Source organism: Mycteria americana, unplaced genomic scaffold (genome assembly GCF_035582795.1).
Source record: "Mycteria americana isolate JAX WOST 10 ecotype Jacksonville Zoo and Gardens unplaced genomic scaffold, USCA_MyAme_1.0 Scaffold_42, whole genome shotgun sequence".
NCBI classification, from domain to species: Eukaryota; Metazoa; Chordata; class Aves; order Ciconiiformes; family Ciconiidae; genus Mycteria; species Mycteria americana.
Genome location: NW_027445629.1, coordinates 6,793 through 21,654, shown reverse-complemented (window position 1 = coordinate 21,654; position 14,862 = coordinate 6,793). Strand labels below are relative to the sequence as shown.

Here is a 14,862-nt window from a genome sequence, read left to right as displayed (position 1 = left end):
AGAGGTCATAGACTCTCCTCTTTCTCCTCAGTTCGAGCCAGAGCTCTCTAGTCAGCCAGGCCCGTCTTCTTCCCCGCCGGCTCGTCTTTCGGCACCTGGGGACAGCCCGCTCTTGTGCCTTTAGGACTTCCTCCTTAAAGAATGTCCAGCCTTCCTGGACCCCTTTGCCCATAAGAGCTGCCTCCCAGGGGACTCTCTCGACCAGTCTCCTAAACAGGCTGAAGTCCGCCCTCCGGAAGTCTAAGGTGGCAGTTTTGCCGACCCCCCTCGCCGCTTCTCCACGTATCAAAAACTCTATCATTTCATGATCGCTCTGCCCAAGACAGCCTCCAACCATCACATCGCTCACAAGTCCATCTCTGTTGGTGAACAAGAGGTCCAGCGGGGCACCTTCCCTCGTTGGCTCACTCACCAGCTGCGTCAGGAAGTTATCTGCCACACGCTCCAGGAACCTCCTGGACTGTTTCCTCTCTGCTGTATTGTATTTCCAGCAGACATCTGGCAGGTTGAAGTCCCCCACAAGAACAAGGGCTAGCGATCGTGAGGCTTCTCCCAGCTGCTTATAGAATAGTTCATCTGTCTCCTCATCCTGGTTGGGGGGTCTGTAATAGACTCCCACCACAATATCTGCCTTGTTGGCCTTCCCCCTGATTCTGACCCATAGACACTCCACCCTATCATCACCATCATCGAGCTCTAAACTATCCAGACTCTCCCTGACGTATAGGGCTACCCCACCACCTCTCCTGCCTTGCCTATCCCTCCTGAAGAGTTTATGTTGACCCTGACGACTGAGGAGCTGATAGGCCAGGAGCAAGCACACATCTTGAGTGTCCAAAGCCTCATTTCTAAGGTGCAAACCCCTCTTTTAGGTCCCAAAGCCTCCTTTTTAGAGCCCAAAGCTTTGGTTCTAGGGTTGAAACCTCATTTGTATGGTCCACACCCTCATTTCTCGGGTCAAACCCTAATTTCTAAGTTCCAAGCCCCGCTTTTGCAGTTCAAGGAGTCATTTTAAGGGCCCAACACATCGTCTTTAAGGCCCAAAGTCTCACTTTGAATGTCAAAAGCCTCCTTTTTAGAGTCCAAAGCCTTCTTTATAGGGTCCAAAGGCTCAGTTTCTGGGACCAAAGCCTCATTTTCAGGAACCGTAGCTTCATTTTTAGGATGCAGTCTGCAATTTTGAGGGCCCAAAGCCTCATTTTAGGGAGCAAACTCCTCAGTTAGGGAACAAAGCCTCATTTGTTTCATGTCCAAAGCCTCATTTTCAGGGTGCAAAGCCTCACTTTTAGGATCCAGCCAGTCCTTTTCAGGGTCCAAGCTGCATCTTGGGTGCCCAAACACTCATTATGAGCGGCCAAAGACCCATTTTTAGGGTGCAAAGCCTTACTTTTTGGTACCAAAGCATCATTTCAGGACACAAAACCTAATTTCAGGGTTTGAAACCTCATTTTCATTTCCAAAGCCCCATTCTTCATGCCCAAACTCTCCTTTTGAGGGTCCAAACTCGCATTTATAGGGTCCAGCCCCCTCTTTTACAGCTCTAAGCCTCAACTGTAGTGCCCAAAGCCCTGCATTAGGGACGCAAGCTTCAGTTCTTGGGTCCATAGAGGAACCAATAGGTTCCCCTCTTTTTCAGCCTGCAAAGCCTCATTTTTAGCATCTAGCCCATCATTTTTAGGGCCCGAAGCCCCGTTTTAGGGCCGAAATCCTCATTTTTCAGGGTCCAAGCCTGTGTTTTAGTACCCATGGCCTTTTTTGAGGCCCCCCAGTTTCAATTTTAGCGTCCAAAGCCTCATTTGTAGGGTCCAAGCCTCATTTTTAAGTTCCAAGGTTTACGCTTTTAAGGTTCAAGACTCCTTTTAAGGGCCCAGAGCATCGTTTTGAAGCCCCAAAGTCTGCTATTGAAGGTCCAAAGCCTCATTTGTAGGGTCCAGGAGCTCAGTTTCAGTTTGTAAAGTCTCATCCTCAGGGTCCAAAGCATCGCCTTTAGGATCCAGCCAGGCATTTTTAGGGTCCAAGATGCGCCTTGAGCGTCCAAACCCTCATTTGGAGGATCCAGAGCCCTCTTTTGGGGCTCAAAGCCTCAGTTTATGTCGGAGTGGGAGACAGACCCGGAGTAACGATGAATCTCAATATGAGTATGGTCGTTCTCGTTTATTCAGATTACTTAACAGGTTTATATAGAAGCTAAGCAAAGCACGCGCTAACAGCGACTATTCTATTGGATAACTATACTTGTCCACGCGCTTAAAACAATTATATGATTGGTACAAAGTTGCCGTTCACGCACTGTTCACAAAGGGGGGTTTATCAGCACTTTCCCAGACTTAGTCCCGCTTATCTTGTTTTACCAAGTACTCCTTCTGCTGTTCTCAAGGGAATTTCACCTTGATCTCTGGCTCCCAGGCCCCATCAAAGGCTGGATTGCTCACATCAATTCAGCTGTGTCCTTTTTCACTTAACCATTCTTCCACAATTCCCCCTTCTTGTTTTTGAGCGATCCAGGCATGATTTATCATGGTTCTAAAAGCCTTTTTGATACAGCTACATGCTACACAAGAACACAGACCTATGATAACTGAAATTCTTAAAAGTCGTAATCCCTCAGCTAACAAACCCTTCAGCCATGATGGTAAGGACCCAAATAAACTGGTTAACCATTCATCAAAAAACCCCTTGATTTTGTCGAATTTTGTTGGCATGCTCTTTCAGGCATCGTAGTTGTTTGTGAATTGATTCACTGTGATCAGACAGGTTCATACAACACATGCCTTCAAAATCCTCACAACCATGACCTTGGGCTAATAACAAAAAATCAATTGCTGCTCTATTTTGCAAAATTGCGTGGCGTAAGCTATTTTGATCCTCTAATAATGTTTCTATTACCTGGGTGGTGACATTTGCTTGTTTCTCAGCCCAACAGGCTAATTGCCCAGCCTGTTTCAGGGCTCGTCCTGCTGCCCCCCCAGGTATGAGCAGGGACAGGAACACTCTCTCAGTGGTACTGAGGAGGGTAGGTTCATCATCGCAATCCGGGGAAAGACCCTTGACCCTTTTTTTTTTTTTTTTTTTTTTTAGTACTGTATGTCTAGGTCATAGGATCAAGATGCTTAAAACGTGAAAAGAAAAAAAAACCTTTAACTGTAATTTAAGCAATGAAAAGTTACAATAACTAAGTAGTACTATGCACGACAATCCTTCTCAGTCATCTCTAGAACTTGAGTAGTTTTTCATATTACCATTCACAAAAATTCAATAATGATCAATAATGAAATAATATTGATTTAATATTATAATGAAATTTAATTTCATATTTAATATTATATTCATTTAATATTATATTTAATTTAATAATTTTAATAATTTTAAATATCAATTTAATAAAATTAATAAAATTAATTTTAGTAATTTTAATAATTTTATTAATTTTAATTTACTTTTATATTTAATATTATATTTAAATTTATATTTAATTTTATGTAATATTATAATGAAATAATAATGGTTAATAATGAAATAATATTGCTTTAATATTATAATGAAATTTAATTTTATATTTAATATTATATTTAATTTTATATTTAATTTTATTTAATATTATAATGAAATAATAATGATTAATAATGAAATAATAATACTTGCCAAATAATGTTTTTGCTTTAGTGGTCTGGATACAGTTACAAAGTAACTGTGAATGACAATCTTGGCATATAAATGGTTAGCAGATATTCATTCCAGAATTTAGGCAGCTGTCTGGTGCAACCCGATACATTTTGTAAATAGTTTTCCATATAAAATGTCTCACAGAAGGCTTTACAGCTAATCATCCTTTGTATATGCATACATAAGAGGATACCAGTTGCAATATAATCCATATTTGTTTTTTGTTTGGTTGGTTGGTTGGATTTTTCCCACTTTCCTTGCCCGTTTTCCTGTATAACCGGAAACGCTCATGTCGCAGGGCCTTCAGCCCCCCCCCCAGGCTTCCAGTGTCCTTCTAGAATTGCATCTTTGATGACACCGCTCCAGCGTGTGGTTCTAGGGAGCGCTGGAGGGTTCATTAAACATGGAGGCACAGCTTCTCCTTTCCTTTTTGTTTGTAATTCCAGAGTATCAAGACGTTTTAAAACTGCTTGCAACACTTTTGCAGTGGCATCAGAGGATTGTGGCAGCTCCTCCCCGTTAGGTGATGTGGTAGTTCCAGAGGATTTCGTAGAGGGAGGTAGAGGCGGATAGAACAAGGTTGAGGGCGGCAACGGAGGCGCGGAGGGTGGTTCACTGGGCAGAGCTGTAGGGGGAAGTCGGCAGGTTGCTCTGCCCAAGTCGTTAGGTTCTGTCGCTCCCGCCCCTCCAGGGGGTTTTGGCGGGGCTACTTCCGCATTCACTTCACAGTTTGCATTAACCCTGCTAACTGGAACTTCCGCCTTTTCTGGCGTCTGCACTGATTCCACCATAACACGCAGTTCAGAAACGTTTTTACAGGCAGTTCCAGACGCGCCTCTCACGGCAGGCAGCCCAAAAAATCGCGCAATAGGTCCCAGTTTGTTTTCGGGCTTATCTTTAGACACTCCCGGACCTAACATTTGGGCAGCAGCGCAAGCTACTTCCCTCTCCGCCTTCATCGCTTTCAGAGTTTCTAAGACAGTGTTCCAGAGTCCACGAACCGCCTTTATTTCCTTTTCGTCCTTTTCATTCCCCTCTATTGTTTTCTGCCACATCGTTCCTCCAAAATCTCGCCATTCCGATACGGAAAATAACATGCGGGTGTCAGAAAAGTGACCCCAACATTGTCCCAACTTAATCAACCTTATTAACTGCTTCACTGGTGCTTCTGTCCCTCTCTTAGAGAGGATTCCAGTGAGCAACGTGGCCGCAGCTTCTGTTTCCATCACTGCGCCTGAGAGGTGAGGAGCGACCTCACACCGGCGTCTGCCCTGCTTCTTGCCCCACGCAGCGCTTCTCTCAGCCGTGGTTTCCCACTCCCCTCCTCTAGCTGCTTACCGCAGTCACGGAGATTTCATCGGTGCGTAACCATCCTCTGCTACCAGATGTCGGAGTGGGAGACGGACCCGGAGTAACGATGAATCTCAATATGAGTATGGTCGTTCTCGTTTATTCAGATTACTTAACAGGTTTATATAGAAGCTAAGCAAAGCACGCGCTAACAGCGACTATTCTATTGGATAACTATACTTGTCCACGCGCTTAAAACAATTATATGATTGGTACAAAGTTGCCGTTCACGCACTGTTCACAAAGGGGGGTTTATCAGCACTTTCCCAGACTTAGTCCCGCTTATCTTGTTTTACCAAGTACTCCTTCTGCTGTTCTCAAGGGAATTTCACCTTGATCTCTGGCTCCCAGGCCCCATCAAAGGCTGGATTGCTCACATCAATTAAGCTGTATCCTTTTTCACTTAACCATTCTTCCACAAGTTTAAGGTCCCAAAGCCTCCATTTCAGGGTCCAAAGCTTTGATTCTAGGCTTGAAAGACTTGTTTTGATGGTCCAAACCCTCATTTGAGGCTACAAGCCCACCATCATAAGTTCCAAGCCCTCCTTTTACGGTTCAGACTCATTTTAAGGGCTCCGAGCATCATTTTTCATCCCCAAAGACCGACTTTGAAGCCTCATTTTATGCTCCAAAGCCATGTTTTTAGTTGCCAAAGCCTCATTTTCAGGGTCGAAAGCCTCCCTTTTAGGATCCAGCCAGTCGTGTTAGGGTCTGAGCCGCATTTTGGATGTCCAAACATTCCTTTTGAGTGCCCTAAGACCCATTTTTAGGGTGCAAAGCCTTAGGTTTGGAACCAAAGCACGATTTTAAGGCACAAAACCTAATTTCAGGCTTCAACACCCCCGTTTCATTGCCAAACTCCCATTTGAAGGGCCCAGAGAGCCATTTTGAAGGCCCCAACCCTCAGTTTCAGGGTCGAACGCTCATTTATAGGGTCCAACCCCCTCTTTTACAGCCCTAAGCCTCAACTGTAGTGCCCAAAGCCCTGCATTAGGGACGCAAGCTTCAGTTCTTGGGTCCATAGAGGAACCAATAGGTTCCCCTCTTTTTCAGCATCCAAAGCCTCAGGTTTTGCATTTAGCCCGTCATTTTTAGGGCCCCAAGCCCCCTTTATAGGGCCTCAAATCCTCATTTTTAGGGTCCAGACTGTCTTTTAGTACCCACCGCCTTTTTTGAGGGCCCAGTTTCCTTTTTAGGATGGAAAGCCTCACTTTGAGGGCAGAAGGCCTCTTTTCAGGGTCCAAAGCTCTATTTAGAGTGTCCAAAGCCTCGTTTTTCCTTTCCAAAGTCTCTTTTTAGGCTCCAAAGCCTCATTTGTAGGGTCCAAAGGCTCAGCTGTAGCTTGCCAGGTCTCCTTTTAAGAGTGCAAAGCCGCATTTTTAGTTTCCAAAGCCTCATTTTCAGGCTCCAAAGCAGCATTTTTAGGATCCAGCCAGTCGTTTTGAGGGTCCAGGCTGCATCCTGAGTGTCCAAACTCTCATTTTTGTGCTCCAAACCCCTGTTTCAGGGCCAAAAGTCTCATTTTTGTGTCCCACGGCCTCATTTTGAGTCCAAATCTTCAATTCTACAGTTGAACGCCTCCTTTTTAGGTCCCAAAGCCTCATTGTTAGGGTCCCAAAGCCTCATTTATAAGTTCCAAGCCCCCCTTTTAAGGTCCAAAGACTCATTTCAAGGGCCCAGAGTGTCATTTTTAAGGCCCAAAGTCTGGTTTGGAAGATCCAAAGCCTCTTGTTTAGAGTGCAAAGCCTTATTTATAGGGTCCAAACCTGTCTTCCTAACAACAGCCTTTTTTAAGGACACACACTTTCAGTTCCATGGTCTAAACCCTCACTTTTATGGCAGAAAAACCTCATTTTAGGCTCCAAAGCCTCATTTTTATGGTCCAGAGGCTTCATTTCAGTTTGCAAAGTCTCCTTTTTAGAGTCCAAAGCCACATTTTGTGTTTCCAAAGCCTCATTTTCAGGCTCCAAAGCGGCATTTTTAGGATCCAGCCAGCCATTTTGAGGATCCAAGCCACATCCTGAGTATCCAAACCCCCATTTTTATGGTCCAAAGCCTCTTTTAGGGCTCCAAGCTTCATTGTTAGGGTCCAGCGCTTTGATTGTAGTGTTGAAAGGCTTTTTATGGTCCAAACCCTCCTTTTTATGGTCTCTGGTTCCCATGCCCAGCTCCCTGCTGACACCATGGGCATCCATGTCCCTCCGTGTGTGATGGATGCCATCTCTTGTTGTTTTTACTTTCTGTCCTTGCTCTGCCTACATCTGTAGCTGGGTCTGCTCTTGTTGAGGCAGGGTCACTTTTAACTGACACTTGCCACAGTAAGAAGGGGTTTCAGAAAAGAGTGCCCATGAATTGAGAGGCCAGGTAAAACATCTTACAGCAGAAATCTCAGTAGGCTCTGGCCAGTAACTATGTTGCGAATGAGCGATTTAGGTCGCTCAAAAAAATGACCGTCAAAGGTATTAGCAAAAGTGGTTTTAATGTGATTTATAAAAGTGCGACTTTACAAAGTTCAATGGCAAGGTTCACTCCACTAATGGAAGAAACATACACAGGAAAATTGGGTTACACTCGAGTTCAAGTGATTCACAGAGAGACCGAGGATACAAAGGGTACGGAGGACCCTCCCGTTGAGTCACGAGGTTCAGAATAGACCCCCTTGCTTTCTAAACTCCTGATGGAGCTTAGGTGCGGCTACAGCCCAGTCTTAGTCTCGGACTTGGACAAGAGTTTATGTCTATTGGAAGGCATACGAAGAGTAATGAAGAGCCTCCTGTTGAGTCACGAGGTTCAGAGTGGACCCCCTTGCTTAGGTGCGGCTGAGTCCAATCTTAGTCTCAGACTTGGACAACGGTTTCTGTCTAAGGGATTATATACGCAAGATTTATCAACTCAGCATGCAATTGAAGTTACCAAGACAGAATCAATGTTACCATCCTGCAAGGTTATGCGCGATATCAGTCGCTTACCAAAGATCTGCCGTTGGTAAAAGGTCTCTCTTCCTTGAGGAGCAACCTTGAGAGCTGTCCCAGCTCAAGGGGAGATCACCGCCATGCAGCCACGCTGCCTAGCAGAGAGAGCTCAAGGAAGGCTCCCTTTGCCTGTCATATTTATAGATAAAGCGGTTGTCTCGCAGTCAAATTACATGCAATAGGAGCGATATGCATGAGGCTCCTTGTACCCACAACTTCCTTTGTTCCTTGAGAAATGAGTCTTGGAAAAGCCACCTGCTATTCCTGCGTTAACTGCATGATCGGTGTTCCAAGCTCATATGCATCGATGCTCACTGCGTCGCTCCTTGGTGAGTGGTTGCAGCACTTGTTTTTTTTTCCTGGCTTGTGTTGCCCTCTCTCTCTCTCTTACTGTTTTCCTTTTCATTACATTTTTTTTCCCAATTATTAAACTGCTCTAATCTCAGCTCACAGGTTTTCTTACTGTTCTAAGTTTTCTTATTTTTCAGGGCACATCCACCTGCTCCAGCATGGGGTCCTCCACAGGCTGCAGGGGGAATATGTGCTCTACCTTGGTCCTCCATGGGCTGCAGGTGGACACCCTGCATCACCATGGTCTTCACCGCAGGCTGCAGGGGAATCTCTGCTCTGGAGCCTGGAGCACCCCTCCTTCTTCACTGACCTTGGTGTCTGCAGAGTTGTTTCTCTCACATATTCTCGTTCCTCTCTCCTGGCTGCTGTTGCGCAGCATTTTTTTCCCCTTCTGAAATATGTTATCCCAGAGGCGCTACCATCGCCACTGATGGGCTCAGCTTTGTCCAGTGGCAGGTCCATCTTGGAGCTGGCTGGAACTGGCTCTGTCGGACATGAGAGAAGCCTCTGGCATCTTCTCACAGAAGTCCCCCTTGTGCCCTCCTCCCCCCGCTACCAACACCTTGCCATGCAAACCCAATACATCAGGCAGGACTCTAGGACTCGGGGACAGGGAAACTTCTCCCCTGGCTCACGGGCAAGAATGTGGAGGCAGGTCCATGCCCAGTAGATGCCAGGGGCACCTCCTAGGAATCTCCAGGTGTCTTTTGGCTTCATCTGGAAACAGCTGAAGAGCCAGGTAGCATACCCAGACTCCTCCAAGGTAGCTAGCCGAGGAGTTTCTGGCTGTAGGAGGCAGGTCCGTGCCTGGAGCTCCCCAGTACTCCTCCCAGGCAGCTCTTGAAGTCTTTCAGTCTCCTGTGGAGGCAGCTGAAGTCCAAGGTATCAGCCACCCACTCCCTCAAGGTAGCTACCCAGTGAGGTTTTGTGTACGTTGGAGGCAGTTCCATGCCCAGGAGCCCCTGTGGGACCACTGTGAGGCATCTCCTGGAGAATTTTGGCCTCCTGTAGAGGGAGGAAAAATCCTGGGTAGCATACCCAGACTCCTCTAAGGAAGCTAGCTGGGAGTTGTCTTTGATGTAGGAGGCAGGTCCATGCCCAGTAGCTCCCCAGGACTCCTCCCAGGCAGCTCCCAACTTCTTTTTGCCTCCTGTGGAGGGAGGAAAATCCTGGGTTACCGCCCCCGACTCCTCCAAGGTAACTAACCAAGTAGTTTGGCATATGCTGGCGGCAGGTCCATACCTGGTAGATGCCTGGAACTCCTCTCAGGAATCTCCGTGTGTCTTTTGGCTTCCTCTGGAGACATCTGAAGACCCAGGTAGCATCCCCACATTCCTCCAAGGTAGCTACCCCAAGAAGTTTTCTTGAGGTCGTGTTACATAAGAAAAAGCTCCAGTGTAAAGATGCCTTCCAAGACCTGTGCAGTCGAACTTGACCAACAGTCACCTTACCTATGCAAGTGGCTTTGCTGTGAGAAGAAACCAGGCCAAACCAGCTGAAAGCGGCAAAGTTGCAACAAAAGCAGGCAAACTCAGCTAATAAATATGCATTAAGCGCACGCCAAGGCAGATCGATACTGACATACCTTGCTGTACATCGTCAAGACAAATACTGTTGATAGCCACTAAGTGGAAAGAATTAAATAGCCTCTTCTTCCAGCTGTGATGTCAAAAGGCAGGGAGCTCTGTTCCCAGGGCAAATACTTGTGGGCAGGTTAAAAAAAACAGGTGCTGTATAAAATTGTGTGAGACTTGGGTACAAAGTTGCACGGTGATAATCGGTGATGAGAAAGATTCATGGTAGAAAAGAGAAGGAAAACACCACTTAGGAAAACCTGAGAGTGACAGGATGGTTTAGCAAAAGGGGAGAAGAGGCTGTGTATGTGCAAGGGCTTTCTTTTTCAGCTCACAGGAAAGACAGAAACTTGCGCCTTCAGGGTGACTGTGCTGGTCACATGCCACAGAGCACACTCGGGAGCAGGCAGTTCAGCTGCGAGGAGCCTGGCACGCTTGCCTTGGTCTTCCTCAGCTCTCGGCTCTCTGCTACTTGAATTTTGAACGCAGGACGTGTTGCTTGGGAGGATCCATGGGCAAAAGAGAAGCTGGGGTTCATTTCTTCTAGTAACCTATTGGAACTAGCAACTCCTCCCTAACATTTGGTTTTCCAGTGGTAACAAGCAGATAGTAGAGTGCTTTAGTCATTTGGATGGATCGGACACGAGTGTTGGAGAGCCAAGCCTGGCAGTTCTGGCTTCTCCAAGTGTATATGTGAATGACAGCTTGTTTTGCCAAACTCTTGTAATATTGTGAAGCTTCCTGGGGGAGGGAAGAAGGAGAGCACTAAGCTCTCAAATCTGCAATCTCAAAATCCCAAACTCTTGCTGGGAGTTTACAAGAGGACCTTGCCAGCTGACCCCCTCCGTGTGTGGTACCAGACCCCTGAGTTACCTGTGGTAGGCACGGTCATAAAGAACAAAACCAATCCCACCCATCAGATTAGCAATCCAATGTGTATTGAGGTAGTCCAAACCAGAGAGGTGTGGCAGTATCATCATGCCTGTGGATAGGATTTTCCAACTCCTCTTCCAACTGAAGCCCGGCACATAGCACACAGTGCTCATTCATATGGCTTCCACCAAAGGACAGAGCCCAGGTTGCTTCCCATCCACCACGTTTTTAGGTCAACAGAGTTGATTTGAGAAAGCTACAGCAACACTGAAACATTTTGAACCACATTTAAAACATCCCGACAGGTGCTGGTCCCTTAGGATCCACGTGGCCAAGGTCAGCAGGTCAGGGGTGGCCGTGTCACAGTGGGCAGCAGAGTCAGCACTGGTCGTGTCACCGTGGTGTCAGAGTGGGGTACAAAAGGGGCCGCAGGGCGGTGGGTCCTGCATCCTGGAGGAGTGTCCATAGGACAAAGGCAGGGATGAGCTCCCACATGGCTGTCGCCACCAAGGAGCAACCCACCAGCATGAGGCGGACCAAGATGGACTTCTGGAACGGGATGGAGCACACCTTCATGATGCCCAGCATCACCAGCAAAGGTACAGGCATCCACAGGCACCACAGGAGTGTGGTCATGGCCAACAGTTGCAGCGTTGCGTGGGTGAGACTGAGCACTGCAGCCATCTCAGGGGCGTCAGCATGTGGGGCTGAGGACAGCAGTGATACTTTACATCTGCCTATGCGCCACAGCTCAGGGGGTGTTGGAGGGTTGAGAGCTGGCAGTCGCAGAGCGTGACCTGATTTTCCTTTGCTTTCCAGAGCGAACAGCCGTCTGGGAGGCAGTGGCCGGCTATGTTCAAGAAGAGCTCTTGCTGCGCAAGGTGGGGCGACACCCACGTCCTCCTAGTCAACCCAGAGGGGTGGGGAGTCCCCATGGCCCTGGGGCATGGCCTGCAGTTACTCTTGCCCTCCTCAGAAAGCAGGAAGCTCACCCCAAAAGTCCCCAACCCAATGGACAAAGAGGGCTCATGCAAGGGTGGTATCACCTCTGATAGGTGGTAATGTACCACAGGGCTGATCCTGCTCACTGGAAGCCCCCTGGATGCCCTCAGGCTGCTTCTGCCCTGACTCCAGCACTAATTTTTCGGAGGCAGAAGGAGAGGACTCGGCAGCTCCTCCTTAAAGCTCTCGCCACTGCCTGGGCTCATGCCTCTGACCAGCAGGAGTGGGCAGGACCCAGCCTGAAGCACCATCCCTGGTCAGGGCTACCTCCAGCTCTTCCCTCCAGCCAGTCCTCACCCTTCTGCCCTTCCCTTCTCTTCCACTCGCAGGGGGTCCGAATTCCCACCCTTGGCTCCTTCGATGTTGTCCCCAAATGGATTCAGGTTGGGGACGAGGCCGTGATTATCCAGAGGCCCGTGTTTCGGTTGGCCAGGAACCTTGCAGGTGTCCACAACCTCAAGGACAACAAGGACTACCTGCCTGGTAAGACTGCCCATTAATCCCTGGCCGGCTGCATGGTCAAGGTGAAGGGGGGTATCGCGTCCCTTCCCTGGGTCTGAGACGCTTCTCTAAAGCCAACTGCCCCCTCTGCGGAGCAGGTCCGAAAATGGGGCCTTTCTGGGCAATGACTGCAATAAGCAGCCCTTGGGAAACGCCCGCAGAAGGGCCGCTGGGTGAGCGCCTCCATCCCTCTTGTGTGCTTTTCCAGGCAATAAGGAGCTGGAGCCCCTCAAATACGCCAAGGTGGCCGCAGCCGCCTCTGTGTCCCGACGGAAAGTGGAGGCCTGCATCCAAGGCACCATGTCCCTCCTCTCTCACTGCCTGGGGAAGGGGGAGAACGTCGCCCTTGTCCTGAGGGACATAGGCTTGCTTCTCATCGAAGGCATGAGAGTACAAATGAAATTTTTTTACAACTTCCTGGAGAGGATGTCTGGGAAGGAGAACTTGGAAAAAGCTGCTTTTGAGGTGAGTGTTTTGGCTTCTCCACGGCTCAGGCAGTCCCACAGCAGTGCTCCAGCACTGCTTGCATGTGGCCCGCCAGGACATAACCAGCCACCCAGGCCAGGCGAGAGCTACGGTCCTACCGACTCTCACTGCCTCGGGCTCCCCCAATATTGAGTGCCCCAGCCATGCTGAGGACGTCGTGCCATCTTCGTGCTCCTCCATTGCAGGTCCCCCAGCTGCTGGACATGGTGGTGTCCCAGGTGGTACCTGTGGCCTCACTGACATTTTCTGGCCGTGTCATCATCTTTCCTGAGTGAGTACATCTGCGGATGTTGCCTCTAGTTGCTCAGCTGTGGTTTGGTAGCATTTGCTCCATGTGACCACAGGTGTCCTGCCATGGGGGCACCAGGCAGTGACATGTCCCCAGCCCATAGTCATTCCTGTGAGGCAGATCCAATGGGGAAGATGGAGGACTTTCAGGCAACACTTTCTTCCCATCATGGCCTGGACTTCTTTGCAGGGTGACTCCCTTTCCCAGGACGGTCCTCGGGGATGGGGTGTAGTCAACTTGGGGAAAAAAATAGGAGTTTTTGTGCAGTGCCAAAATCTGCTCGTGAGCAGGTGATCGTGGCAAGTGGCAACGGCTGGTGGTGCTGTGGATCATGCTGGTGTCATCTCTTTGTCTGCAGGTTTGAACTGGAGTTTGTGCCCAAACCACCACCCAGGGCCCCTGTCAAGCACTTGAGAAAAGTCCCTGGTGAGGACAAGCGGAAGGAAGAAGAGGTTTTGCCAGCTCTCAGGCAGGGCAAAAAAGGTAAAGCTGCTCCTGGCGCCTTTGCATAGCATAGCAACCAACTTCTGGGATATAGTGGGGAAAATCCTCCGGTGAGGATTGTCAAAGGACTCCGATTTGCGCCAAAGCTTCATGACAGCTCAGCACAGCCTTTTCTGCTCATGACTCATTGGCTTGCACAAAACGAACCCCCAGGGAGGGATGTGCCCAAGGGAACAGTGGGAAGATGGCAAGCCAAGGCCCCCGGGAAATGACCCCTCTGCAAGGGTCCCTGTCCCGTCACCGGCACCACCCAGCTCCTCTTTCCCAAATCTGGTGCCGATAACACAGTCACAAAACCACGTTGACCGTGGAAATGAGGAGCTGGGCAAGAGCTGGTGTCAGGGTGGCTGCGAGGGGAGCAGAATGGCCCTCTCGGATGTTTTGGGAAGAGGCCTGAGCACCACTATGCGTCACCAGCGTCGGCGGTGTCCCAGCGATGCTCTTCTGACAAGGTCTCTCCTTCCCGGTTCCAGTGGGATTTGCTGAACTGCCCTTGCCTGCCCGTTCAAGCTCGACTCCTAATGAAGCCCCACAGCTGCGGGAAATGAAGGAGATGGAGAAGAGGAAGAAGTCTCGGGTCAGGTGAGTCTGGAGATTCAGGGCTGGCGTCTGCACAGGCTTGCTTTCTGACCCAGCAAGAGCCCATTCCCCAGCCCCAAACACTCGCCATTCATCACTGCCCAGCAGTGGTGAAGGCAGCACCCAGAGGGGCAGGATGAGGCTGCTGGGAGCCCTGCATTGCACAGGCCTGGCTCCTCTCCTTCCCTTCAGGAGAGCCCCAGCGTGGCCTCCTAAGCTGTGCATGGGGACAGCCGTGTGTCAGCCGAGGGTCCTAGCTCAGGGGGTTTCCTCTCCTGAGCTGAGGGCAGCCATGGGCTGAGCTGCCAGCAGCTGTGCAGACAGGCACATGGCTCATAGGGACAGGATGAGGCCCCAAACCCATCGTGTCCTCAGGCAGACCCCTCCCGTTGTGTCCTTTCAGGTGGCTGCTACTGATCCCAGGGGACTCCTCTGGAATAAAACAGCCTGTGACCAGCCAACCCAAGGGCAAATCCAAGCTCGAAGGCCAAGCGTCAAAGCAGAGTTGAGCGCAGGCAGCAAAACCTGGGAGGTGCAGAGGAGGAGGACAAGGAGAAAAGAAAGTTCCCGTTGGAAGCAAATTGCTGTCAATGAGCTCTGAGGCTGGGCTGCCTGAGGAGCCCACCTACAAGGTCTTCATTCCACAGCCACCAAGACCTGAGGCAGCACAATTACTAAAATCAAGGCCTGAGATGTTCTGGTCAGTGGTGAAAGAACC

At 49.1% G+C, this 14,862-nt stretch overlaps 1 protein-coding gene across 1 annotated transcript; it reads left to right on the top strand.

Annotated features, from left to right (window-relative positions):
* Nucleotides 1-11,264: 11,264 nt before the first annotated feature.
* On the top strand, nucleotides 11,265-14,653 carry LOC142403690 (uncharacterized). Its single transcript, XM_075489904.1, is given in 8 exon segments — nucleotides 11,265-11,440; nucleotides 11,496-11,664; nucleotides 12,115-12,268; nucleotides 12,495-12,751; nucleotides 12,958-13,043; nucleotides 13,420-13,544; nucleotides 14,039-14,147; nucleotides 14,548-14,653. Coding segments are annotated over 8 exon segments (1,182 nt in total).
* Nucleotides 14,654-14,862: the final 209 nt, after the last annotated feature.